At 37.7% G+C, this 25073-nt stretch overlaps 2 protein-coding genes across 2 annotated transcripts in view; both read left to right on the forward strand.

The window, feature by feature from the left end:
* Positions 1-528: 528 nt before the first annotated feature.
* oat (ornithine aminotransferase) lies at positions 529-20543 on the forward strand. Its single transcript, XM_056469286.1, has 10 exons — positions 529-570; positions 4401-4634; positions 6219-6443; positions 6591-6686; positions 8741-8868; positions 9516-9638; positions 12413-12541; positions 13907-14020; positions 14803-14947; positions 18117-20543. The coding sequence occupies exons 2-10, from the start codon at positions 4421-4423 to the stop codon at positions 18275-18277; spliced, it is 1335 nt and encodes a 444-aa protein (XP_056325261.1). The 5' UTR covers positions 529-570; positions 4401-4420; the 3' UTR covers positions 18278-20543.
* A 2947-nt stretch (positions 20544-23490) lies between these two features.
* The window catches only part of zranb1a (zinc finger, RAN-binding domain containing 1a), a 36217-nt gene continuing 34634 nt past the window's right edge, over positions 23491-25073 (forward strand). Inside the window, exon 1 of the mRNA XM_056469284.1 lies at positions 23491-23703. The gene's annotated coding sequence lies outside the window, so the exon portion shown is untranslated. The remainder of the gene's footprint in view (positions 23704-25073) is intronic.

Raw genomic sequence — 25073 nt, forward strand, 5'->3', positions numbered from 1 at the left:
TGCTGCTGACCAAACTAAAAGACACGAAATACAGTATGTAAAGTATGTATTATTTTCCTATTCTTCTGATTATACATTTAGAGTAATATTAATTTAGGTAGACTTGAGATGATATTGCTTTAGATAATTTGAGGCAATATAGTTAAACCAACATCGCTAATTATTATGTTCTGTTATACATTATTTTAATACACTCATAATAGTATACTTTATTACATAACCCGTTATATAATTTGCTTGCGGTGAATGAGTAATTCTGGTGCTGTGAGAGTGAGCACGCGTTTCAGGCCAATCCTTCGTCAGTATGCGTCACAATCCTCACCAAACCCTTATTAATTAACTTGACTATCCTCTTTCAAAGAAAACAACAGGAATAAAGTAATTCGAGAAATGTTTTTACATAAATGATCGACATTTCTGTGGAAAACAGTTAAACATTTAGCGGCTCTGCGAGTCATTGCGTCATGACGCAGAGTGACGTGTTTGCGTTCATTTGCATATCCATTTAGAGCAGCGCGAGGCACGTTTAGAGCGGCAGAAAGAGAAGAGACCCGCACCGACCAGCATCAGGTAAAACACACATGAATACACTTGTGCTGGCGTGGACATGAACAACACCAGGCTGATTATATCTCACACACACATACACACCCAGATATAACAGCGAATATTTATTTATTACTGTACGAATATGCTAATGATGCGCTCATGTACGTTATGTGTGTGCGTTCATTGATGGAGAACAGGTTCATGTAAATTTAATAGAGGCTTTTACTTTATATTGTGTTTTTACAGTAGTTGAATTTGTCTTGACAGCTGTCTGACTGTTCAGCGTGAGGCTTTATTTAACCCTTGGCACGATCTGATGTAGGCGTGCTGTGGGCAGCAAGTGCTTAGCCAATCACAGGGCAGTATCAGAGCACGTGATCCCGCGCCTGTATAAATAAGTGACAGTAGATGGAAAGTTTTGTGTCACTCGAGGAATCGGTTGAATGATTAATGAGAATACTTGGTCGTCTGAGATGTGCAGTAATCTCTGCAGTGGTTGGTGAACAGCGGGTTCAGCCTCTTTGTGAAGCTCTGAAAGAGAAACACCTGCTGCTTTTGTTGCTTTCTGCCTATTCATCAGTTTCTTTCATGCGCTGGAGATCCAGAGGCCACGTGTTCATCTCACATATGCGAACATTATAGTATATTATTCACTCAAACATTATATATTAGAGAGAAATACACTGGCCATGAAGACTAATGTTCTCTTACTGAGAGCTCAGACTGATGAACTTCATTTTTATGCAGTTATATTTGTGACCAGCAAATATAACAAGGTTTAACAGGTATAATTGAGGGAAAAGCCAAAAATACATGATCAAAATTATCATTTTTTTATGTTAATTATACATTTTTTGTTTAATATTATTGTTTTTTATGCCAGAAATCATTAGAATATTAGGTAAAGATCATCTTCAATGAAAAAAATCTACTTTTCCTACTGTAAATATAATAAAACTAAATATTTGCTTTGTAATGTGTATTTTGAACAAATTTAAAGGTAGATTTAGATTGTTTTTGAAGCCTCAGATTCCAGATTTTCCAAATAGCTGTATCTTAGCCCAACACTGTCCAATTCTACTTCCTAACAAATCATACAATTTTTAAAAATGGACACTTATAACTGGATTTGTGATCCGGAAGCCACGTGTTCATCGCATATATATATATATATATATATATATATATATATATATATATATATATGCAGATATATTAAAACTAAATGTTTGTTTTGTAATATGCATTGCTAAATAATTAACTTAATTTGAACAAATTTAAAGGTGATTTTTCTCAATATTTAGATTGTTTTTGAAGCCTCAGATTCCAGATTTTTAAAGAGCTGTATCTCTGCCCAATGTTGTGCAATCCTAATTCTTAATAAAGCATACAATTTCCAAAATGGACACTTATGACTGGAGGCCACACACACACACACACACACACACACACAAACATTATAGTATATTATTCACTCTAATATTATATATTAAGAGAGAAATACACTGCTTATGAAGTCTCTTTTAAGATTCACATTTGAGCTCAGACTGATAAACTTCATTTTTATTCAGTTATATTTGTGACCAGCAAATATAACACAGTTGCACAGGTATATTTGTGGGAATAGCTGAAAATAAATGATCAGAAATTATAAAAATTATTTTTTTTTTATTATTTATTTTTTTAATTATGCCAGAAATCGTTTGAATATTAGATAAAGATAATCTTTAATGAAGATTTTTTGTAAATATATTAAAACTAAATGTTTGTTTTGTAATATGTATTGCTAAATAATTAACTTAATTTGAGCAAATGTAAAGGTGATTTTTCTCAATATTTAGATTGTTTTTGAAGCCTCAGATTCCAGATTTTTAAAGAGCTGTATCTCTGCCCAATGTTGTGCAATCCTAATTCTTAATAAAGCATACAATTTCTTTTGTGATCCAGAGGACACGTGTTCATCTTATATATTTAAAAACTTTATAGTATATTATTCACTCTAATAATATATTTAGAGAGAAATACACTGCTCATGAAGTTTCTTTTAAGATTCACATTTGAGCTCAGACTGATAAACTTCATTTTTATGCAGTTATATTTGTGACCAGCAAATATAACACAGTTGCACAGGTATATTTGTGGGAATAGCTGAAAATAAATGATTAGAAATTATAAAAATTATCGTTTTTTTATTATTTACTTATTTATTTTATGCCAGAAATCGTTCGAATATTAGATAAAAATCATCTTCCATGAAGATTTTTTGTAAATATATTAAAACTAAATGTTTGTTTTGTAATATGCATTGCCAATAACTTAATTTGAGCAAATGTAAAGGTGATTTTTCTCAGTATTTAGATTGTTTTTGAAGCCTCAGATTCCAGATTTTCCAAAGAGCTGTATCTCAGCCCAACACGGTCCAATCCTACTTCCTAACAAATCATACAATTTCCACAAATGGACACTTATGATCCAAAGGCCACGTGCTCATCTCATCATCTATACGAACTTTATAGTATATTATTCACTCTAATGTTATATATTAGAGAGAAATACACTGGTCATGAAGACTCTTTTAAGATTCAAGGGTCACAGATTTGTGTCAATATAAATGAACATAGCTTAATATAAATGAACCTTTTTAACCAAAAACTCTCTGAATATGCTAAAAATGAACTTGTTCACAATAATGTAACGCGCCCTCCTGGCTTTTTGGAATACTTGATTCTGATTGGTCGATCACAACATTCCAAGCCAAGGTATGTTGATGTAAAGTCCAGGTTCAAAACTAGTATCACAGGCTCATCTGGGTACTAGGCACTTTATTATTTAATTAAACGTTTGCATGCTTATGTCACTCTGCTGTTCACCGTGTCATCTTACGACTACATAATAAAAATAAGTAAGGCTCTGTAGGCTTCATCCAGTCATTTAAGAACATTGTTGTTGTTTTTTTTTTTAGCTTTGTTTAATGCAAGAGCTAATGAATGATTACAGCTCAATGTTTTGTGTGTAATTGTGTCTAACCTAGTAATCAATTCAAAAGAGAATAGCGATTCCTTTTGGTCAGGGCGACCCGAGTTCGAATCCCGGCTCGAGGACATTTCCCTACCCTACCCCCCTCTCTCTCTCCAACTTCGCTTCCTGTCTAAATACTGTCCTATCTAATAAAAAAAGGCTAAAAAATAAATAAATAAAAAATTAAAATAATGTTTTATAACTCTCTGAAGCAAACCCTTTTCAGCTTTGATTCTAATTGTGGCGTTTTTGATGCCTGTCGCTTTAAATTCAAATGAGATTGTGCTCTTTTCAAAAGAGGGCGGAGCTACAAATGCATACATATCAGCATAGTGGGAGATTCAAAACAGGACTGACGTTATCTGTGTGAAAAAGTGAGAATGTGTGCATCAGTGTGTGAGAATGCGTCAGTGTATGGAGACTCCTGTCGCTGTTTATTTGTGCTTCATCTAAAACTCCACATCTATAATCCTCTTAGTCTATGCTGACATTATCTTCAGCAGCTCAAACACTCTAATGGCTAATGAACAGACGGCTGCTTCTCACTCAGGGCTGCTGTTTATGCTAATGAGGGAGAGATGGGCACTAGTGGGCGGGGCTTTCCCCCTCTGATGACACGTACAAAGGGAGAATGTCAATCAAAGTGTTTCTGCAGACTGTTTTTATCAAGTCTGATTATAAATAATAGAATTAATTAGAAGCTGGAGATATTCACACACTGCTGACACACAAACCCCTTATGAAAGTGATTTTTGCACAAGGGGTCCCCTTTAGGTTATATTGAATGTATAGATCTGCAGGTTAGTGATGTTTTCTTTTCCTCTGTGTCTTAGTGTGAACACAACAAGTCATCATGAACAGCATGAAGAGTCTGATGAGAAGCGTCAGCCGAGTGACGCCCTCCCTGACCCGCGCAGTGCATTCTGGAATGCGCACGTCCTCCTCTGCTGCCTCCAGAGCCAAAATACTGGAGGGTCCGATGACGTCAGAGGAGGTGTTTGCCCGTGAGGATCGATACGGTGCTCACAACTACCACCCATTGCCCGTCGCACTGGAGAGAGGAGAGGGTATGAGCAAACACACAGACGCATAGTGCGTCGTCTGCTGTTAAATTCTAGCCTAGAGCGCCGTCTGCTGTTAAATTCTAGCCTAGAGCGCCGTCTGCTGTTAAATTCTAGCCTAGAGCGCCGTCTGCTGTTAAACCCTAGCCTAGAGCGTCGTCTGCTGTTAAACACTAGCCTAGAGCGTCGTCTGCTGTTAAACACTAGCCTAGAGCGTCGTCTGCTGTTAAACACTAGTCTAGAGCACCGTCTGCTGTTAAATTCTAGCCTAGAGCGCCGTCTGCTGTTAAACACTAGCCTAGAGCGCCGTCTGCTGTTTAACACTAGCCTAGAGTGCCACCTGCTGTTAAACACTAGCCTAGAGCGCCGTCTGCTGTTTAACACTAGCCTAGAGCGCCAACTGCTGTTAAACACTAGCCTAGAGCGCCATCTGCTTTTAAACTCTAGCCTAGAGCGCCGTCTGCTGTTAAACACTAGCTTAGAGGGCCGTCTGCTGTTAAACACTAGTCTAGAGTGCCACCTGCTGTTAAACACTAGCCTAGAGCGCCGTCTGCTGTTTAACACTAGCCTAGAGCGCCATCTGCTGTTAAACACTAGCCTAGAGCGCCGTCTGCTGTTAAACACTAGCCTAGAGCGCCATCTGCTGTTAAACACTAGCCTAGAGCGCCGTCTGCTGTTAAACACTAGCCTAGAGCGCCGTCTGCTGTTAAACACTAGCCTAGGGCACCGTCTGCTGTTAAACACTAGCCTAGAGCACCATCTGCTGTTAAACTCTAGCCTAGAGCACCATCTGCTGTTAAACACTAGCCTAGAGCACCATCTGCTGTTAAACACTAGCCTAGAGCACCATCTGTTGTTAAACTCTAGCCTAGAGCGCCATCTGTTGTTAAACTCTAGCCTAGAGCGCCATCTGTTGTTAAACTCTAGCCTAGAGCACCATCTGTTGTTAAACTCTAGCCTAGAGCGCCATCTGTTGTTAAACTCTAGGCTAGAGCGCCATCTGCTGTTAAACACTAGCCTAGAGCGCCGCCTGCTGTTAAACACTAGCCTAGAGCGCCGTCTGCTGTTTAACACTAGCCTAGAGCACCATCTGCTGTTAAATTCTAGCCTAGAGCGCCATCTGCTGTTAAACTCTAGCCTACAGTGCTGTCTGCTGTTAAACTCTAGCCTAGAGCGCCATCTGCTGTTTAAACACTAGCCTAGAGCGCCGTCTGCTTGTTAAACACTAGCCTAGAGCGCCGTCTGCTGTTAAACACTAGCCTAGAGCGCCGTCTGCTGTTAAACACTAGCCTAGAGCGCCGTTTACTGTTAAACACTAGCCTAGCGCGCCATCTGCTGTTAAACACTAGCCTAGAGCGCCGTCTGCTGTTAAACACTAGCCTAGAGCGCCGTCTGCTGTTAAACACTAGCCTAGAGCGCCGCCTGCTGTTAAACACTAGCCTAGAGCGCCGCCTGCTGTTAAACACTAGCCTAGAGCGCCGCCTGCTGTTAAACACTAGAAAAATGTGTTTCATCGAGTCAGCCACTATATAGCCATCATCCTCACCATCTCATCATCATCATCATCATCATCCTCATCTGTTGTTGTAGGGGTTCACATGTGGGATGTTGAGGGCCGCAGATACTTTGACTTTCTGAGCGCCTACAGTGCAGTAAACCAGGGTCACTGCCACCCCAAGATCATCGCGGCACTGACGGCTCAGGCCTCCAGACTCACACTCACATCCAGAGCCTTTTACAACGACATCCTGGGCGCGTACGAGCAGTACATCACCGGCCTGTTCGGATACGACAAAGTGCTGCCTATGAACACAGGTGCGCTTCAGAACACACACACACACACACACACACACACACACACACACACACACACACACACTGAAGTCTCACTGCACATACTCCTGTTTCATCCTCTCTGTCTGTGTGTGTGTGTGTGTGTGTGTGTGTGTGTGTGTGTTGCAGGTGTGGAGGGTGGAGAGACGGCTTGTAAACTGGCCCGAAAGTGGGCGTACAGCGTCAAGGGCGTCCCCAAATATGAAGCCAAGATCGTTTTTGCAGGTAAATCACTCATTCTTTTCGGTTTGTTAGTGGACTGCAATAAAACAACGACAAAGAAATGTAAAATATATAAAATGTAATGTACTCTGGCTCCATTTGTTTCAAGTCTGTGCGTGTTTGATTGATGGTGTGTATTAAATGTACTGTATGACATTTTGTGTTTTCAGCCGGTTTGTTCTGAATCTTTCTAACATTTACACAATGGAATAAATTTGTTTATTATTCAAAGGTGCAAATTAAGCACTTAGAGTCAGTTAATCTCAATAATGTGTGCCAAATGTTTAATATTTAAAAGCGTGACAAAACATACCACAGATCTGTCAATCTGAAAGAAGACAATAGATGCAAATCACATAGCGTACAAGTTTGGATTTCACGAATATAAAAATGTTGTGCGTGTACATACACTCACCGGCCACTTTATTAGGTACACCTTACTAGTATCGGGTTGGACCCCTTTTGCCTTCAGAACTGCCTTAATCCTTCATGGCAGAGATTCAACAAGCTACCGGAAATATTCCTCAGAGATTTTGCTCCATATTGACATGATAGCATCACACAGTCGCATTGTCATGTTCAAGAAACCAGTCTGAGATGATTCACGCTTTATGACATGGTGCGTTATCCTGCTGGAAGTAGCCATCAGAAGATGGAGACACTGTGCTCATAAAGGGATGGACATGGTCAGCAACAATACTCTGGTAGGCTGTGACGTTGGCACCATGCTCAATTGGTACTAATGGACCCAAAGTGTGGCAAGAAAATCTCCCCCACACCATTACACCACCACCACCAGCTTGAACCGCTGATACAAGGCAGGATGGATCCATGCTTTCATGTTGTTGACACCAAATTCTGACCCGACCATCCGAATGTGGCAGCAGAAATGGAGACTCATCAGACCAGGCAACGTTTCTCCAATCTTCTATTGTGCAGTTTTGGTGAGCCTGTGTGAATTGTAGCCTCAGTTTCCTGTTCTTAGCTGACAGGAGCGGCACCCGGTGTGGTCTTCTGCTGCTGTAGCCCATCCGCCTCAAGGTTGGACGTGTTGTGTGTTCAGAGATGCTCTTCTGCAGTTACTGTTACTGTTGCCTTTCTATCAGCTGGAACCAGTCTGGCCATTCTCCTCTGAGCTCTGGCATCAACAAGGCATTTGCGCCCACAGAACTGCCGCTCACTGGATATTTCCTCTTTGTCGGACCATTCTCTGTAAACCCTAGAGATGGTTGTGCATGAAAATCCCAGTAGATCAGCAGTTTCTGAAATACTCAGAGCAGCCCGTCTGGCACCAACAACCATGCCACATACAAAGTCTCTTAAATCCCCTTTCTTCCCCATTCTGATGCTTGCTTTGAACTGCAGCTGATCGTCTTGACCATGTCTACATGCCTAAATGCGTTGAGCTGCTGCCATGTTATTAGAAATTAGAAAGTGGCCGGTGAGTGTACATTCAACATATTTCAAAATATTGCAAAAATGTCTGTTACTATATTAATTACAGTCATTAGAATTACAAATATGCACATATAAGTGTAAATATATTAACTATTATATAGAGGATATACTAATACATAAAGAGTATGTTTATATTTTTCCATATATTGCATTTCTGGATGAGCCCCAAAACAGAAAACCAATCATCAAAGCATCAAGTCAGACAATTAATCACATAAAAGCATAATCAGACAAATGTCATAATCGTGACAGCCTTAACTGAGGACAAAAGATATTTAGAAAAATGTTGGAAACCTGTAACCATTGACTTCCATAGTCCTTTTTTCACAGTGGAAGTCAATTGTTATCTTTTTAAAACATTCTACAAAACATCTTCTTTTATGTCCAACAGAAATATAAACTTTGGAACCACCGGTTTGCATTTGAAGATGAGAAAATTAATCAATCTTTCATTTTTGGGTGAACTATCCCTTTAAAAGTGTTTGCACGATGTTGTGAGTGTATGTGTGCGTGTGTTTCAGCTTTAAGCTTAAGTCAAGAGTGTTTGTGCGTTCTGTGTTTGTGTTTCTGCTCATCTGTGATGTGTGTTGCTTCTTCAGCGGGGAATTTCTGGGGTCGTACGATGGCGGCTATTTCCAGCTCGACGGACCCCAGCAGTTATGATGGTTTTGGGCCCTTTATGCCTGGATTTGAGCTGGTGCCGTATAATGACATTCCTGCACTAGAGGTACAGATCATACACATGCGCACACACACACACACACACACATGTGAGAAGTGATTATAAACACTAAAGGCTGATGTATACTTCTGTGTCAAGCGCATGTGTATGTTCTGGCGCAGCCTTTACACTGTCGCATAGCCCTCGTCATGGCTGACGCTCACGCGCACCTCTCAAAATATAGAACTACATGTTGCGATGACGTGCAGCGCAGGCTCTGTGATTGGTCGGCGTGGTAGCTGTGCTGAGTGTTAGCGGTGCTGAGAGCCGCGGTATTTAATATGTAATAAAACTGTAGTTGTTATATACCTTGGTGTGACTGTTAGCATCAAATCTGATCTGTGCTTATCCTTTAATATATCCACCCGCTGTGTTCATTTACACACAAGCAAGCATGTTTTATTAGTGCTTCTACAGTATTTCCTATTTTAAGGCGTCTGTTTAGTAATAATACTAATCATTTAGAGAAGAAATGGTTGGAATATGATTACGTAAAGCAGTTATTATTAAAGAAGCTAAAAATAATAAAAGCTAATAATAATATTTATTATTTTAGTCATAACAAGATTGTTGTGTTATTCAACCTGCTTTCTCCTGTGTGTGCGTGTGTGTGTGTGTGTGTGTGTGTGTGTGTGTGTGTGTGATTTATACAGAAAGCACTACAGGATCCACATGTGGCTGCGTTTATGGTGGAGCCCATTCAGGGTGAAGCGGGTGTCGTCGTTCCTGATGCCGGTTACCTGCAGAAAGTCCGGGAACTCTGTACCAAATACAATGTAAGCACACACACATATACACACACACTCTTTCTCTCAATTCAATTCAGTTTAATAATTGCTTTATTGGCATGAGGAATGTTATGAATGTATTGCCAAAGCTTTTATAAAGTTTACATTACAAAGAACATACACGTATATTTACAAAAAACAGAGTAAACACAGTAAAAGGGGGTAGCAGTAAAAAAGAATATAAAATAAAAATAATTAAATAAAAATACAAATGAACAGCATTTCTCCCCTCTGCTTCAGATGGGGTATAGAAGAAGGTACATGTTAGCATTCTACATGGCTGTGCCCTAAAGTGAAAGTGTTGTGGGTACAAGTGTGCAATATCATATCACAGATTCATGGAATTGATTTTCCATTGCATCCAGAGATATGTTTATTGGGCAATTATACAAACTCTAATCTCCAGCATAATCATGCTATTAAACTTACAGAAATGTTGCTGACAATAGCTAAAAAATGCATTGCTTTGAAATGGAAAACAGACAGTGATGTACCGATTGGACTGTTGATCTCAGAAGTTTGCAACTGTATACCATTGGAGACGATCACATACTCTTTGAGAGGAAAGGGGGAATTATTTAAAAAGATTTGGAGTCCATTTTTGAATTATATTAAAACAGCACCACATAATTTGATTTGACAACATAGTTTTTTTTCCACTGGTTTATACTGTATCTCCTCCCTTTTTATTTATTTATTTTTATTTGACTTATTTCTTTTATTTTATATACTGTGTGTGTTTTACTTTAGTTTGTTTGTTGCTTAGTTTTGATGTTCTGTATTGTAACTTTTGAAAAATAAAAATAAAAAATATACAATAAAAAAATATATACTAATGAAAAAAAAATGATGATAATATTTTAGAATAAACTACATTTAGCAATCAACATTTATAGATAAAACGGTAATAATAAATGATAACAATCAGTAGGGGTGTGACAAGATCTCATGACGAGGTGAAAAGTTTTCTCGTGAGATGTGATGTTATGAAGGAGCGTGAGGGTGAAATTAGCATTGAAGATTGGAGGCATGATTGGATTTGCGTCTAACATAGGCTACAACTGCAGCCTCACACATTTGAATAGCACTTCAGATATGCTGAAAGTCATAAGCGTCGTAAACACAAATGGAATTAAGACGTGGAGTATTCCTATTCTAGTCGCAATATTGAAGTGCAGGCAGGGCTTGAAATCGCGACCGTCACCCGAAATTTTATCTATGCGACCTCAAAATATATTTGGGAGCATTTGTGTGTATAAAATTGTTGCGTGTGACCGGTTTTCACTGCAAAATGTGCGCTCAGGAACTGTTTAAAGCTGTTGTCATGTCAACTTGCTGCAGTCAACAAAGCCTGCTTGCCCCGCCTTCGCACTCTTCCTATTGGCCCACTGCTCTAGAACTGAACGTGAATGGATTGGTTAAAATCAGCTGTCAATCACTCAGTCAACACATTCTGTCTTCAGATGACAGGAGCTACAACCTTGAAAATGTAAAGCGCTGAAGATGAGAATGAAAACAACACTGACCGATTTAGTTTTAGAAACCACCTAAAGCTACAAATAATGGCACATCTGATCACTGATCATGTGGTGAATGTTAATCCACCATCGACACTTTTCCAAGAGTGGATAAAAGACTTCCAGTGGCTATGAAAATAACTAAAGCATTCACTGTAAAGTCTGTGGGAGGGAATTTTCAGGTAACTGTTTGCCACATCTACACATTTTAAGCACGAGAGGTTCTGTTTAATCCGCCATTTAATCTATCAGCGGTGCACGTGGCATTTGTTTCTACTATTTTGTGATTATTATTTTTTTTCTAGTTAAAAATAAAAATCTATTTTCCATTCATATATTGGCAAATATTTTGCTAATATTTAAATATATATATAAAAAGATTATTTTCCATTCACATAGGCTACTAGCAAACATTTAACAGTAACCCTTTTTCAGTTGAATAAAAAAACTAATTTTTATTCATATATTTCATCATTGAGGATTTCTTAAAATAGTGTAAAAATCTCATCTCATTCTCGTCTCATCTTGTGAAGTAGACATCTCATCACACCCCTAATAATCAGTATATTTACAATGATTCATTTATAATAATCTCGACGTCTCTCTCACTCTCACAGACACACAAACACTTCTTTTTGTGTATAGTGGGGACATTCCATAGGCTGTATTTTCTATTGCACTCCCCATCTCTATTCTTAAACCCAAGCCAATATGTTTGCAATTTTACTTTCTAATAATATAAGTCTTATTTTAATAGTAATCAATATTATTAGTGATAATATTAATCATTTAAGGGGACCTAATATGCAAAAAATCACTTTATAAGGGGTTTAAACACAGTTGTGTGGCAGCAGTGTGTGAATATAAACAGCTTCTAATGGTACATATTTAATTCTGAACTCAACCTAAACTGTCTGCAATTTTATATTCTGAAAACCCCTTATTCTGTATAATTTATAATCCTTTTAGCAATAATAAGCAACCACAGAATTCACCATCTCCCTGAAATACTTGTGACATACCCATGTCATTATACACATTTTTTGAAGTCCTGATATGTTACAAAAAGCAGACACACACACATTGTCCTCATAATTCACCTTCTGATTTTAATAACTGTCATACTCATGTTATTATACACATTTTGGAGAACTGATATGTTACAAAACACACACACTCGTTGTTCTGACAGAACTCGCTGTTCGGTGTTTGTTTGCTGATGTCAGTGTGATGTTTGCTCTGCAGGTTCTGTTCATTGCTGATGAGGTTCAGACGGGTTTATGTCGCACCGGCCGCCGACTGGCTGTGGACCATGAGGCTGTGCGGCCTGATTTGGTGATTCTGGGTAAAGCTCTGTCAGGAGGAGTGTATCCTGTAAGTCACACACACACACACACACACACACACACAAACAAAAACTGTCAATAATCTACCAATAGGGTAAGCAAAATAATACCTCTCTTGCACAATATCCTGCACAACATTGTTCAGTCTCATGTAAAAGTACCTGTGTAGCATGTCTTATGTGTATAGTTAAGTGTCTTATGTCTATAGTTGAGTCTTATGTGTATAGTTAAGTCTCTTATGTTTATAGTTGAGTTATATGTGTATAGTTAAGTGTCTTATGTCTATAGTTGAGTCTTATGTGTATAGTTAAGTGTCTTAAGTCTATAGTTGAGTCTTATGTGTATAGTTAAGTGTCTTAAGTCTATAGTTGAGTCTTATGTGTATAGTTAAGTGTCTTATGTCTATAGTTGAGTCTTATGTGTATAGTTAAGTGTCTTATGTCTATAGTTGAGTCTTATGTGTATAGTTAAGTGTCTTATGTCTATAGTTGAGTCTTATGTGTATAGTTAAGTGTCTTATGTCTATAGTTGAGTCTTATGTGTATAGTTAAGTGTCTTATGTCTATAGTTGAGTCTTATGTGTATAGTTAAGTGTCTTATGTCTATAGTTGAGTCTTATGTGTATAGTTAAGTGTCTTATGTCTATAGTTGAGTCTTATGTGTATGGTTAAGTGTCTTATGTCTATAGTTGAGTCTTATGTGTAGTTAAGTGTATTATGTCTATAGTTGAGTCTTATGTGTATAGTTAAGTGTCTTATGTCTATAGTTGAGTCTTACGTGTATAGTTAAGTGTCTTATGTCTATAGTTGAGTCTTATGTGTAGTTAAGTGTATTATGTCTATAGTTGAGTCTTATGTGTAGTTAAGTGTCTTATGTCTATAGTTGAGTCTTATGTGTATAGGTAAGTGTCTTATGTCTATAGTTGAGTCTTATGTGTATAGTTAAGTGTCTTATGTCTATAGTTGAGTATTACGTGTATAGTTAAGTGTATTATAGTATATATTAGTTATGCGTAGGTTTTTTTAAATGTCTCTTATGCCCAGTGTTGTGTTTGTATTTCTGATTAATTTATGTAGCACCAGTGTCCTGCGCGACATGACATTTTGTTCCTCTGTCTGTCCATGTGTATTGTGATGACATTTAAGCTCGAATTCACTTAACTTGATCTTATTTCAAAGCAAAAACATGATTATTCTGCTCACCCCATTGGAAGATTACTTTACTTGTTTTAATGAAAAACTTACTTAACTTTGACATATTATTCATTCATTCATTTTCTTTTCGGCTTAGTCCCTTTATTAATCTGGGGTCGCCACAGCTGAATGAACCGCCAACTTATCCAGCATATGTTTTACGCAGCAGATGTGTGTGTGTGTGCGTGTGTGTGTATCAGGTGTCTGCAGTTCTGTGTGATGATGAAGTGATGCTGACCATCAAACCCGGAGAACACGGATCCACATATGGAGGAAACCCTCTGGCCTGCCGTGTCGCCATCGCTGCTCTAGAGGTGTGTGTGCGCCTTGTATTTCTGACGTTATGGGGACCAAAGTGTCCCCACAAGTATAAAAATACCAGTCAATTTTGACCTTGTGCAGACATATATAAATTTTTTGGACTCCATGAGAAAAACAGCTCATAAATCACACAGAATGGATTATTTGGAGAATTTGAAAGTGCAGATTGTTTTGTGTGAAGGTTGAGGTTAGAGTAGGGTTGTGGAAAGAGGACAGAATCTGAAACATTCATGTTTTTTTTCTGTTGATGTCTGCAATATGTTTGTACTTTGTTGCAATGTTTGTACGTTTTGTACTCTCTGTACTGGAAGCTCCTGTTAAAAAGAGTGTGGCAATAAAGCTCTTTCTGATTCAGTAGTCATACCATAGCAGTAACTAAATCAGCATACTATCATATCAAAAACATTGCAGGAATTAGATGCTTTGTTTCCAGTGAAGACTTAGAGAAACTTGTTGATGCTTTTATCAGCAGCAGAGTGGATTACTGTAATGCACTCCTCACTGGCCTTCCCATGAAGACAGTCAGACAGTTGCAGCTCATCCCGAGCGCTGCTGCCAGGATTTTGACCAGAACCAGAAAATCAGAGCACATCACACCTGCCCTATAGAAATAAACGCGCCTTGATTCTGATAATGCAATCTGTACAGAAACATCATTACAGCTATGGAAAGTCCCCATAATTATAGCTGTATGTGTGTGAGTGTGTGTGGAGTAAGATACACAAGTGTGTGTGTGTGTATGTTGTGTAAAGCACTGTGCTGTGGATGTGTTCAGGTTCTGGAGGAGGAGAATCTGGCTGCGAATGCTGAGCGTATGGGGCAGATCCTGAGAACCGAACTCAACAAACTGCCCCGAGAGATCGTGAGCGGCGTCCGAGGAAAAGGCCTTCTGAACGCCATCATTATCAAAGAGACTAAAGGTCAGCAGCAGAGCAACACTAAACCACCAAAACACACACACACACACACACACACACACACACACAAACACTGAATTTCAATTCTATTAAAGTCACCTTAGTTTCTATAGCACTTTTAAGATGTAGATTGTGTCAAAGCAGCTTAATATAGTTGAGAAATAATAGTTAAAACTGTGGAACATTCCAGCAATTCAGGCAGGCAGGAGAGTAGTGTAGAATGCTGGTATAGCTCTAGTACATTGAAACCTTTTTTTTATTGAATGTCACTGTTTGAAGGTGAGTTTGGTTTGGATCCGTGTTAAAACCGTGCAGCTCCTCTAGTTTCAAATGTTTAGCTCCTCTAGTTTCAGCTAGTGTCCGTAGAAATATTTTAGTCAGATCAACTTTTTCCACTCTGAGTGATTGTTTTTGCTCTAAATAACATTTCTTTGGTGTTGATATGCAAATACTGGCTGCAGACAATGAATTTACAGTCAGTCGTCTAGTGTTGTGTGGGATGTTCAGGCTTTATTTGAGTTCAAAACATCACTGTGAGAGCAAAACCAGCCAGTGATAAACACTCTCAAGAGCACAAAACCGTTCTTAAGCTGCGATGACTATAGAGTTTGAGCATGTGAAATGCTGTCGTATGCGAAAAGGGGCTGGATAAAACAAGACGATTATACATCAATAAAGTCAGCGATTGCTCTATATGTTCAATTTCTCTACAGAAAGGTCATTTTGATCTCTGATTGATCTCGTGCAATCACATGACGTGATTTCGCAGAGCATAGTTCACCAAGCTTGAACTTTACAGTGCAGTGAAATGCGAAACTTACCGCAAAAGCTTGGGTTTACAGTTTGCTGCATTCGTATGCGTATTAATGGAAGCCTGGGGGTGAAAACATAGTGTATGTATAGATAGATAGATAGATAGATAGATAGATAGATAGATAGATAGATAGATAGATAGATAGATAGATAGATAGATAGATAGATAGATAGATAGATAGATAGATAGATAGATAGATAGATAGATAGACGGACAGATAGATAGATAGACAGACGGACAGATGGATGGATGGATGGATGGACGGACGGACGGAGACATAAACAGACAGATAGATAGATAGATAGATAGATAGATAGATAGATAGATAGATAGATAGATAGATAGATAGATAGATAGATAGATAGATAGATAGATAGATAGATAGATAGATAGATAGATAGATAGATAAACAGACAGATAGATAGACAGACAGACAGACAGATAGATAGATAGATAGATAGATAGATAGATAGATAGATAGATAGATAGATAGATAGATAGATAGATAGATAGATAGATAGATAGATAGATAGATAGATAGATAGATAGATAGATAGATAGATAAACAGACGGATAGATAGACAGACAGACAGACAGACAGACAGACAGACAGACAGACAGACAGACAGACAGATAGATAGATAGATAGATAGATAGATAGATAGATAGATAGATAGATAGATAGACGGACAGATAGATAGATAGACAGACGGACAGATGGATGGATGGATGGATGGACGGACGGACGGAGAAATAAACAGACAGATAGATAGATAGATAGATAGATAGATAGATAGATAAACAGACAGACAGACAGACAGACAGACAGACAGATAGATAGATAGATAGATAGATAGATAGATAGATAGACAGACAGACAGACAGACAGACAGACAGACAGACAGACAGACAGACAGACAGACAGACAGACAGACAGACAGACAGACAGACAGACAGACAGACAGACAGACAGACAGATAGATAGATAGATAGATAGATAGATAGATAGATAGATAGATAGATAGACGGATTTTTTTGATAAAAATGACTGATTTTGTGGTGATAATTGGTAGTAATTGATTAAAATATTATATCTAAATGAAAAAATTATATTATTTACCAACGTTATAGCTTTAGCTAGTTAACAGAGTGGCATTTCAATTCCGCTAGCTTACATACCTTCATAATCCATTATGTATGATGAAGCATACAATTTAAATCCTTTGTCCAATTTGGTGGCCGGACATTTATATGATACTGAGCATATCCGGTGGACATCTGTGATGCTTAACTTTGGTAGTTCCTGGAGGCTTCTTGTATAAAACAATGCCATATTAGCGGAGAGTGAAAAAGTGTTCTGTCCAGGTTGACTAGAACTCGAAAGTTGCACATAGTCACTATTATATAATGTATAAAACACTACTTACTACTCACTACTGTCAATAACAAACCGATGGCACATTTGAACTGGTGATGAGCGGAAGTGTTCTACCCAGCGATCCGGTTTGGTCACGTGACATTCGACATATACCCTATTTGGACCTGAACAGCACTTGATAATTACAGGCAGGTGTGTTTGATATGGGTTGCAACTGAAATCTGCAGGAAGGTCGATCTCCAGGAACAGGGTTGAGCACCCCTGCATTACAGCAACATGGATGAATAAATGGGTGAACAAATGAATGAATGAATGAATGAATGAATGGGTGAATGGATGAATGAATAATTGGGTGAATGGATGAATGAATGGGTGAATGAATGGATGAATGAATGAATGAATGGGTGAATGAATGGATGGGTGAATGAATGGATGAATGAATGAATAGGTGAATGGATGAATGAATGGGTGAATGAATGAATGGATGAACGAATGAATGAATGGGTGGATGAATGGATGGATGGATGAATGAATAGGTGAATGAATGAATGGGTGAATGAATGAATGGGTGAATGAATGGGTGAATGAATGGATGAATGAATGAATGGGTGAATGGATGGATGGGTGAATGGATGGATGAATGAATAAATGGGTGAATGAATGAATGGGTGAATGAATGGATGAATGGGTGAATTAATGGATGGATCAATGAATGAATGAATGAATGGGTGGATGAATGGGTGAATGAATGAATGGGTGAATGAATGGATGAATGAATGAATGAATGAATGGGTGAATGGATGGATGGATGAATGAATGAATGGATGAATGAATGAATAATTTCTCACTTAACTATTTCATTTTACACCTTTGTGGTTTTTAAACATGCAGGCGGGCTGATAATCCGAGCTGTATTTACAGGTGCGGCTCAGCCCTTTCTGAGCGCGTGAGAAATAATAATCCCATAATCTTCTGTTCAGACTATGACGCCTGGCAGGTGTGTCTGCGTCTCCGCGACAACGGCCTGCTGGCCAAACCCACTCACGGTGACATCATCAGACTGGCCCCGCCCCTCACCATCAGCGAGCCGGAGGTCAGGGAGTGCGTGGAGATCATCAGCAGGACAATCCTCTCCTTCTGAAGACTCTGACTGAAGATGTCAGCTGCTGTTAGGCTTCTTTTATCACACGTAGTGCCGCTGTTACACTGATCCTACTTCTAGCGCTTTCTGAAGCTCATTCGTCCTGTTTGTCTGTCATTCTTAGCTGAACGTGAGATTCCAAAGTACTGTGCTGAGTCCCAATTCACATACTATCCATCCTAAATAGTATTCAAAAATGTAATTAGTGTGTCCCTAATTATAGTATGGTGATAAGAATATGCCAAAGTTATGATGATTATTATTATAAGTGCACACTCTTATAGGCTAATATTAACTATAGTACATTTGATGTTGGACATGTATTCGATTAGAACTACAAACACAGGTCAAAAGTGTTGAAAAACTACAAACATGGCTGATTCCACAAGACTGATGGTTAAGTGATTAGTAAAGATGTTTAATTTCTTAATTAATAATATCTGATCTTCTAAAATTTATTTATTTTAATATTATATTTAATCTCCAACAACTTCTGAACTTCTGAATTTGATTAGAACTACAAACACAGGTCAAAAGTGTTGAAAAACTACAAACATGGCTGATTACAAAAGACTGATGGTTAAGTGAAGAGAGTCTTTAGTAAAGATGTTTAATTTCTTAATTAATAATATCTGATCTTCTAAAATGTATTTATTTGAATATTATATTTAATCTCCAACAACTTCTGAACTTCTGAATTTGATTAGAACTACAAACACAGGTCAAAAGTGTTGAAAAACTACAAACATGGACGATTACTCAAGACTGATGGTTAATTGGAGAGAGCTTTTGGTAAAGGTGTTTGATTGATTGTTAATTATTGATATCTGATCTTCTAAAATTAATTTATTTTATCGTTATATTTAATCTCCAACAACTTCTGAATGCATAATTATGCAAATTTGAGATTGTCCTACATCTCTAATGTAATACATTAGGACATTGAATATGAAAAAGATGTGGATGATGTGACCAGATGATTGACAGAGCTCGTAACTAAGCAACAGAACAGTTCATTAATGAGGAGCTAGTATGTCCCAAAGCTTGCACAGATTAAGTCTAAATGGGATACAGCTGTGGATACTTGCATCATTTATTCATATATTAATTTTCCTTCAGCTTAATCCCTTATTTATCAGGGGTCGCCTCAGCGGAATGAACCGCCAACTATTTTAGCATATGTTTTACACAGCGGATGCCCTTTCACCCACAACCCAGTACTGGGAAACACCCATACACACTCATACACTACGGCCAATTTAGTGTATTCAATTCACCTATAGTGCATGTGTTTTGACTGTGGGGTAAACCGGAGCACCCGGAGGAAACCCACTCTAACACGGAGGAGAGCATGCAAACACCACACAGAAATGCCAACTGGCCGAGCCGGGACTCGAACCAGCAACCTTCCTGCTGTGAGGCAACAGTGCTAACCACTGCGCCACCGATACATACATTATTATAGCATAATTTTTGTGACACTGTATAACAATAATTAATATTTAAAGGGGTAGATGTTTATAAAATGCTAATTAATGGCAAATTTAATAAATAATATAAATAAATCTCATTAACTTCCGTACACAGCTGTATCCCTTCTAGGAACAATCACTTGCACACTTTTCTGTTACAAACTCAAAAGTATATACTTAATCAAATAAAATAATGCATGCTATCAGGACGTCGTAGTAGTCGATTTGGGACTTAGCAGTCCTGGATGAAGGTCTGTTTTCATTCTGACGAGGTTACATGAAGAATTGATGAGGTTTGCGGGTTCTTTTATGCAGATGGTGAATAATGCAGGTCACGTCAGAGTGAATATTGAGCAGCTTCATTTGTGCAGCTGCTGCTTGTGTGCGTGTTTAAAAGACATATTTAAGTCTCACATTTTGATGTGTGGAGTTGATTAGAGGGGAGTTTTACTTGATGTAATGAGCACTTTAACAGCAGTCAGTAATGTTGTAAAACTAGACTCGGTCAAAACTGAACCTGATTCTGCTGTTTATTTCCTAATGTAGACGCGAAGCATTAAGAGAAGAGCATTTATCAAGGAGGATTCAGGATGAACTGTGAATTGAGGATTCGCTTTGTTTGTTTGCGTTTTCTGTACAATGTTTAATGAACGTTTGATGAATGTTTGATCAACGTTATGAGGGTTTAAATGATGTTTAATGAACATTGATTGAATGTTTAATGAATCAAGTGTGTGTGCTTACATCAGATGACGTTTTATTTCTGTTAATAAATTATTTTCAGTCAGCTGAAACACTGTGATCATTTAATGAATGATGTATATTTTTTTTATTGAAACGATATACACTCACCGGCCACTTTATAAGGTACACCTTACTAGTGCCGGGTTGAACCCCTTTTGCCTTCAGAACTGCCTAAATCTTTGGTGGCATAGATTCAGCAAGATACTGGAAATATTCCTCAGAGATTTTGCTCCATATTGACATGATAGCATCACGCAGTTGCAGCAGATTTGTCGGCTGCACATCCATGATGCCAATCTCCCGTTCCACCACATCCCAAAGGTGCTCTATTGGATTGAGAACTGGTGACTGTTGAGGCCATTTGAGTACAGTGAACTCATTGTCATGTTCAAGAAACCAGTCTGAGATGATTCACGCTTTATGACATGGTGTGTTATCCTGCTGGAAGTAGCCATCAGAAGATGGAGACACTGTGCTCATAAAGGGATGGACATGGTCAGCAACAATACTCAGGTAGGCTGTGGTGTTGACACGATGCTCAATTGGTACTAATGGACCCAAAGTGTGCCAAGAAAATATCCCCCACACCATTACACCACCACCACCAGCCTGAACTGTTGATACAAGGCAGGATGGATCCATGCTTTCATGCTGTTAAGGCCAAATTCTGAGCCGAGCATCCGAATGTGGCAGCAGAAATGGAGACTCATCAGACCAGGCAACGTTTCTCCAATCTTCTATTGTCCAGTTTTGGTGAGCCTGTGTGAATTGTAGCCTCAGTTTCCTGTTCTTAGCTGACAGGAGCGGCACCCGGTGTGGTCTTCTGCTGCTGTGTGTTCAGAGATGCTCTTCTGCAGACCTCGGTTGTAACGAGTGCTTATTTGAGTTACTGTTGCCTTTCTATCAGCTGGAACCAGTCTGGCCATTCTCCTCTGACCTCTGGCATCAACAAGGCATTTGCGCCCACAGAACTGCCGCTCACTGGATATTTCCTCTTACTCAGACCATTCTCTATAAACCCTAGAGATGGTTGTGCGTGAAAATCCCAGTAGATCAGCAGTTTCTGAAATACTCAGAGCAGCCCGTCTGGCACCAACAACCATGCCACGTTCAAAGTCTCTTAAATCCCCTTTCTTCCCCATTCTGATGCTCGCTTTGAACTGCAGCTGATTGTCTTGACCATGTCTACATGCCTAAATGCATTGAGCTGCTGCCATGTGATTGGCTGATTAGAAATGTGCGTTAATGAGCAGTTGGACAGGTGTACCTAATAAAGTGGCCGGTGACACACACATCTGATGGAGTGGAGAGCCAAACGCACAACAAACGTTGGGAGCAGAGGACACCTGAACAGACACACACTAGAGGAGGTTGAAACATGGCTATTGTATGTTTAATTTCTCAAATTAATGAAATAAATAAACACACACCAGGCTTAGAGGTCATTAGAAATATATTTCTCCCGTTCATTTTTCACAGGGATTTTTACAAAGGTTAAACATTACAAGCTATGGACCCATAGACTGTTTTTGTATCCTTTTGTAATTGCGCATTTGTAAATTACAAGGGTGGCTCAGTGGTTAGCACTGTCGCCTCACAGCAAGAAGGTCGCTGGTTCGCGTGGGCGTGTTGGCGTGGGTTTCCTCTGGGTGCTCCGGTTTCTCCAACAGTCCAATCACATGCGCTTTAAGGGAACTGGATAAACTACATTAACCGTAGTGTATGAGTGTGTGTGTGCGTGAATGAGAGTGCATGGGTGTTTCCCAGTAATGGGTTGGCGGTTCATTCCGTTGTGGCGACCCCTAATAGAATAAAGCTGAAGGAAAATTATTGAATGCTAATAACAATTACATGAAAATTCATGCATCAAAAAGCCCATAGACTGCATGAACAAAACTAAACATCTATGACGGTAGTGTTCGAATCATTGATTCACGAATCTTCAAATCCTTAGTGAATCTTTTGCTTTGAATCAGTGATTCAGTGATTCAGTTTGAATCGTTTTGAAAATTCGATGACTCTCAACTGGGGGGGCGAATCACCGGTTTCACAGTTTTTACCTGATCTCGGATCAGTTTAACGAGGTTTAGATGTTTTGAGACATTTGTAAAACGAAAAATATAAGTTGTAAAAGGAATTATATTAGTTAACAGTCTCTCATATACATGTTTACCAGCCCACAATGGGAAAGTCGTGGAATCTTTTAAAGGTATTTCAATATTATTGTGTTTCAGTCTTTTCTTTTCTCCTGGTATTACATTAACTTTCATTAAAACATTTTTATAATTCTGTAATTCAAATATGTTGTATCTTAAAGACCTTATTATTATTATTATTATTATTATTATTATTAATTATTATTAATATTAACTAAAGTAACATTTATACAGAAAACGCAGTAACATCATGTGATTTAAGTCGATACGAATGTCATACAACTTCATGACTATATAAAAGATGCAAAATCTTTATACGTGAATAAAATATTAATATACTAATAAATAAAAAAATGTATGTATGTAAGGGGCGACTAAAGAAAAATAATTCAGTATCTAAGAAACAAATAACTAAGTAAATCATTAAAGTGTTTGATAAAGGTGTACAAAATTGGAATTGATATAAAATACATTGTATTGCAACATTTTTTTCCGTAACACAAATGTTGTAGCAGCTGTATTTAATAGACATTTATTATCACGATAATTTTATCATTTCTAGTTAAGTTATAAGCTGAAAACCTAAACCTTACATACAAAATTAAATAATAATAGTTATATAATAATAACTATAATATAATAATAATAATAATAATAATAATAATAATAATGATGATAATAACAACAACAACAATATTAGAATATAAAAAACATTGCCCAATAATACGAATGATACACGAAATAAATAAAAAGCTAAACGCCTCAGTTTGCTTCAGGTCTGTTTCCACATGGGTTGTAACCATCCAATCAGCAGCGCTGTATTTGATCACGAGCTCGTGACGCTGCGCAAGACGCTGCTCGTTTTTATTTTGTCAGCGCCGCCATTAAATCCGCATCTAAATCACCGTTCAGAGATTAAAAACAGTGTTCGTCGACTTATAAACATCATTCAGCGACTTATACAAAGCTCAGAGATCAAACGACGCAATGGCGGTTGAGTAACAGCGGTATAAACAGGCTGAGGAGATCTGGGTTGTCTTTAATGAGGAGCGATGTGAGTATTTACATGTTTGAGCATTGATGTGTGTGTGTGTCGGAGTGTTCATGTTATATTTATACACACGGTAGAGTCTGTGGTGTGAGATTTAAGTGTCAGTAAACACACTAACACTGTCTGCCTATCCTTGGAGGTATTAATAATAACATCTGTACTGTGACATATGGCTGCCTGTGAATATTAACACTGTCAGTGCTGAGAGAAAGTAATACCGCCATTAATGACACATTTTACTGATAATACAGTGAGATATAGCATTAATACTGTCATTAATAACTTTAATACTAACAATACAGGAAGGTGTAGCTAGCATCAATACTCTAATTAACATTTGGGTTGTAGTTTTAGTACTGTCTTTAATAATAACAACAGATAATACTGATATTGCTGTACATAATACTGCCATGAATAACTTGCGTTAAGATGTAGCGTTAATACTCTCATTAATAAGTGGATTTATATGAATAATACTGTCTTTAATAGTAATAATGACAGATAATACTAATAGTACTGTAAGTGAGATATTAATACTATCATTAATAACTTTAATACTAACAATACAGTAAGGTGTAGCTAGCATTAATACTCTAATTAACATTTGGGTTGTAGTATTAGTACTGTCTTTAATAATAACAGATAATACTGATAATACAGTGAGATGTAGCATTAATACTGTCATTAATAACTTTAATGCTGTCCATACAGCAAGGTGTAGCTTTAATACTCTCATTAATATTTTTTGGTATAGCATTAATACAGTCTAATAATAATAATAACAACAACAACAGATAATAATGATGATACAGTGAAATATGGCAGTATTACTATCATTAATAACTTTAATGCACACAATACAGTTAGATGTAGCATTAATACCTATTAATATTTTGTGGTATAGCATTAATACTGTCTTTAATAATGATAACAGCTGATAATACTGATGATACAGTGAGATATAGCATTAATACTGTCAATAAGTGAAGGTAAAGCATTAATACTATCTTTAATAATAATAACAGCAGGTAATACTGATGATACAGTGAGAAATAGCGTAAATACTGTCATTAATAAGTGAAGGTAAAGCATTAATACTGTCTTTAATAATAATAACAGCAGACAATACTGATGATACAGTGAGATATAGCATTAATACTGTCATTAATAAGTGAAGGTAAAGCATTAATACTGTCTTTAAAAATGATAACAGCAGATAATACTAATGATACAGTGAGATATAGCATTAATACTGTCTTTAATGATAATAACAGCAGAGAATACTGATGATACAGTGAGATATAGCATTAATAATGTCATTAATAAGTGAAGGTAAAGCATTAATACTGTCTTTAATAATAATAACAGCAGAT

The sequence above is a fragment of the Danio aesculapii genome, chromosome 12 (genome assembly GCF_903798145.1).
Source record: "Danio aesculapii chromosome 12, fDanAes4.1, whole genome shotgun sequence".
NCBI lineage: Eukaryota > Metazoa > Chordata > Actinopteri > Cypriniformes > Danionidae > Danio > Danio aesculapii.